At 41.1% G+C, this 4,659-nt stretch overlaps 1 protein-coding gene across 4 annotated transcripts in view; it reads left to right on the forward strand.

Annotated features, from left to right (window-relative positions):
• The first annotated feature begins 1,446 nt into the window (after positions 1 to 1,446).
• Positions 1,447 to 4,659, forward strand: part of cep43 (centrosomal protein 43) — a 38,645-nt gene continuing 35,432 nt past the window's right edge. For 3 of the 4 annotated variants that reach the window (XM_005950449.3, XM_005950451.2, XM_005950450.3), the window contains exons 1-3: positions 1,447 to 1,633; positions 2,507 to 2,560; positions 3,093 to 3,147. In XM_005950449.3, the coding sequence (XP_005950511.1) occupies positions 1,550 to 1,633; positions 2,507 to 2,560; positions 3,093 to 3,147 (193 nt within the window). In that variant the 5' untranslated portion in view covers positions 1,447 to 1,549. The remainder of the gene's footprint in view (positions 1,634 to 2,506; positions 2,561 to 3,092; positions 3,148 to 4,659) is intronic. The other variant, XM_005950454.2, reaches the window with a different exon arrangement.

A 4,659-nucleotide genomic window follows, 5' to 3' on the forward strand; every position in this document is an offset into this window, starting at 1 on the left:
TCTTACTCATGGATACTATAAATTTGTGTCCAGACAATATCAGACCTGAGCTGGTAAGCGGACGCACATTGAGAGTGTGATACACAGAGCTGTTGTGAGGCTGAGCGTAAAAGGCGAGGCGCCAAACTATTTATAATCAATGGTTTGTCTGTATCACTATTATATATAGCATTAATGTGCAAGTAGGTTTTGTATAGTTTGGAGTCAATATAAAATTATAAGTTTATATGCCCTCTATAGAGGACCAAGTTGTGCCTAAGTATTACCAGTATATTATACAGCAAAGTAGGGATATGTTTTGTACTCATGATGACACATGTATCGCGAATGACGGAAATGCAAGAGAAAGCAATATAGTAGACTGATTCATGAGCACGATCTTCTAAGCTTTATTCTCACAGCTTTGTTTGTTGCCTTTAGGTCTAACGCTGTACAACCAAATCTTTGCATTTTGTTATGTATCTCATGAATCTTGATATTAATCCAAGCTACCATTCTCTCCTATGACTTTTATATGATCTACAGTCCTCAGTGTATCAACGACATAGACGCACTTGCCACTTCCATCTATACTCTCGAATTCTTGTTATGAATGGTGTTGATAGATTGTCATATTCAGCCTGAAGTGTCAATTGCCTTCTCCTGGTTAATCTTTTAACTTTGAGCACCCGCCCCTTTAAACCTCTCTGCACGGCCCTGCAGTACAGTGCAGTATTTCTACTCACTGGGGATCTTATGAGTCTTCTGTTTTATTTTTCGGCCCCTCTGAAGCTTTTTGTAGCAGACGTGCAACGATTGCAGTTATTAATTTAATGTGAAGACAGACTCCGTCTGGAGAGATAATAAATACAAGGTCACAAACTAGCTCAGAAACTTAGAAATCATAAGATAAAATAACCTTTATTAGTCCCACACGTGTGAAATTTGTTTTGTCACAGCAGGAAGTGGACAGTGCAAAAGTTATGTAGCAAAAATTAGAATATAATAAGAATAAATACAGTACACAACTGTACAGAATAGAATAGAATACTATATACAGTAGAATAAAATAGAATAAAATATACAATAGGATAAAAATAGAATACAAATTCTATATACAGCTGAGTAAAAATACAACGATGCAAGAAAAGAGAATTGCACTTAGTGTTATTGCACATGTGTGGATGTGTGTGTTTGATCAGTTGGAGTCTTTGTTGTACAGTCTGACAGCAGTGGGGAGGAAAGACCTGCGAAATCTCTCCGTCCCACACCGTGGGTGCCGCAGCCTGCCACTGAAGGCTTAAATGTAAAAAATAATAAAAGTAGAAATAACATGAAAAACGTGAGGCTGAATCCCTCTCACGGACCGTGAACGCCGTTTGTTAAACTGGTAAATTATCCAGCTGTAGTTCCGACTGCAAGCCAGCAGATGGCATTCAGGCTGAACTGCGTACAGATCGGCTAAAGAGCAACAGAAGAATAGAGGGCGGAAGTTGCGTCAGGTTGTTTTGGCGTGTTGTCCTGGCAGCAGCAGTTAGCTACGTTAGCACCTTAAGTTTCAGACAGAAAAATGTCAGCTGCCGAGGACGACACGGAACTGCGGGACCTGCTGATCCAGAATCTTGAGAACAGCGGAGCTCTGAACAAGCTGAAGGTGAAAGGTCACGTTTAACGTGAGACGCCCTGACGGCGGGATAGGCTATAGCTACTCGCAGCTAACAACTGCTAACCGGCTGCTCAGAGACTGTTTCAGGTTTATTTTATTTAACCTGAGAGGAGAGATGAAGTTCTGACTGAGTGTAGAGGTTCAGCAGCTGTGTGAGCTCTGTTGCTGCTGTTGTCGATCAAGCAGGATCTAACCTTTGAAACCGGTTTAAACATCCGCGAGAGTAGATGAGACATTTTATTACTAATAACGTGTAACTGCGGCTCAGCATAGAACCTCAAAGCTCACAGCTAGGAAGAAGAAACCTCACAGAACAAATAGAAATAGTTTTCCTTTTTTATTTCCTTTCACGCCCTGTTCTTGTCATGTGACTCGACAGCGTCAGGTGCTGAGAAAGACTTGCCTCCAAACCTGAAACCACTCTTATTGATATCTGATCAGTTTGTGACTGATATCTGATCAGTTTGTGACTTATATCTAAACTAAGCGCTGTGTGGATTGTGCAGGTCTAGTTTCGTGCGTGCTAACTTCAGCACAGTTGGAACCCGTCAGCCTAAAATCTGATCCAGGAACCAGGAAGATTCGCGCCGAGAGCTCATATAAAAAATAATGTGAAATACAGCAAATGAATGAAACGCTGTTAGTCCTGCAACACGCTGGTGACCCGTCCAGGTGTGTCCCGCCTCTGGGAGAGGCTCCACCCCCCACGACCCTGAATACGATGACTGGAAGAAAACTGATGAATGGAAATGAAATAATATTTAGGAAACCCTTTTAGTTTGAAATATCTGTCATGAATGACATGTATGAATTTACTGATAGGTTTCAATAACTACCTGTATTGATGACATGTTCCTGCAGGCGGAGATGAGAGCGGCGGTGTTCCTGGCAATGGAGGAGCAGGACAAACTGGAGGTGAGTGATTCACACAGAAGTTCCAAGCACAGTGTTGATCAGTCAGTGCTGTCCGTCATAGTCCAAGATCAGGACAATACCTCCCACTCACTCTGTGACATGCTGGCCAGTCACAACGAGAGCATGAGATTATACGTAATGTAGCACTGAACAACTCCTCCATCTAATACACAGCACACACTAAAATATCTGCACATAACAAGGGCAATCTTAACCAAATATATTTAATTTGTGTAACATACTGGAATATTTATAATAAGAGCTATTTTGCTATATTTTAACTTTAGTTTAGTCAGTTCCAGTTTTTAGTGTCTTGGAGCGACTATTACTACGTCATTAATAAAGTATTCAAATTCAGGAATACGTGAGACAGCAGGTTCATGGTGTATTTAGATTAAAATCTAAGTTTGTAGTCTGGAAAAGTGAACAATGAGGTGGGAGGAGTCAGGAAGTTGGGAGGGGTCAATGATGGTCTTGATGTGTGACTGACAGCTTTGACCTGCTCTGAGCTCTTGCTGATGTTTCTCCTCAGGATAAAAGTCCGCTGGTCAACGAGAGCCTGAAAAAATGTCTCAACACCAAAGACGGTGAGTTCCTCAACTTCCTCTTCCTGCCTGCAGCCAGTTTCACTGAGCAGCAACATTTCACAAGCAGGTTAGCAGTGATGAAGGTCATGCTGCTTCATGGCTGTTATTTTACAGTTTTACTAAAATTAGTCCAACAGAAAGACTCATCAGCGAGAGAGTTCATAAAGGTTTAAACAATTTCAAACATGCTCTAAAGAATCCCTCACTGATCCAGCAGCTTGCACTAAGAGTGAAACCGCCCGTGAGCACCATGGCGGAGCATCCGCAGGTTCACCATGCGTTTCTTTCTTATCCTGATGTCATTGATCATCAGACTGCAGTATTTGTTACAATGGCAACAAGTAATAATAATAATATTAATAATACATTTTATTTGACGGCGTCTTTCTAAAACCCAAGGTCACCTTACAAAGAGAAGAAGACATCAATAAAACAGTAGATTAAAATAGATTATAATAAATTAAAATACAAAAAACACAAAATACAACCACAAACAACAAATAAAAAAAAAACATGATTTGACAGCAAGTAAAATCTGTATTAAAGCGAGTAAGCCAGTTTAAACAAGTAGGTTTTGAGTTGTGACTTAAATAAGGGAAGGGAATCTATATTTCTTACGGCTGAAGGAAGTGAGTTCCAGAGCCGAGGAGCAGAGCGACTGAAAGCTCTGTGCCCCAAAGTGATAAGGCGAGCACAAGGAACAACAAGATGAGTGGCAGATGAAGATCTGAGTGAGCGGGAAAGAGTGGGGATATGAAGCAGATCACAGAGATAAGGAGGGTAAGATGAGGTTATGAATACACTTAAATGTGAGAACTAAGATTTTAAAGTTTATCCTGGCTTCTATGGGCAACCAGTGAAACTGTTGAAGAATTGGGGTAATATGGTCTCTTAAGGGAGTAAGAGTTATGACCCGAGCTGCAGAATTCTGAAGAAGTTGAAGTTTATGGAGGGACTTATTAGGGAGACCAAATAAGAGAGAGTTGCAATAATCTATCCAGGAAGTAATAAGACTATGGACAAGGATGGCAGCAGTAGGACTGGGCGATATATCGAGGTTTTTGTTTTTTTTTAAATATCGATATATTTTTTTTACGAGATATAAGATGTGACAGCATCGTTTATATCGATATGGTATATGTTGCGTTATAATTATACTTGTGGAGCCGCAAGTTTGCCTCTCTTTTGTCTCTACTCAGCCTCACCTCTCCTTCACTGAACACAAGTCCCCCTCCCCCATCGCTTCACCTGCAGGCAACAACAAGACGGACACAGCAAATCTCCGTTACCGCGGATCGCCCTGTGCGTGGGGCTGGACGCATCAACGTGTTAACGAGCTAACCGCGCTAACAGCTTTCTCAAAATTGTATGAATTCTGGTTGTTCTTAATGACCGTGAACCGATTTTATGTGGTACACGGTGCTCAGCAATCTGTCAAAAAATGTTTTAGTACGACTTTGGTAAGCTACGAAGCCGCATCGCTTGATGGATGATGTTGGAGCATTACGGCTA

The sequence above is a fragment of the Haplochromis burtoni genome, unplaced genomic scaffold, assembly GCF_018398535.1.
Source record: "Haplochromis burtoni strain Fernald_Lab_line unplaced genomic scaffold, NCSU_Asbu1 Contig_783, whole genome shotgun sequence".
NCBI lineage: Eukaryota > Metazoa > Chordata > Actinopteri > Cichliformes > Cichlidae > Haplochromis > Haplochromis burtoni.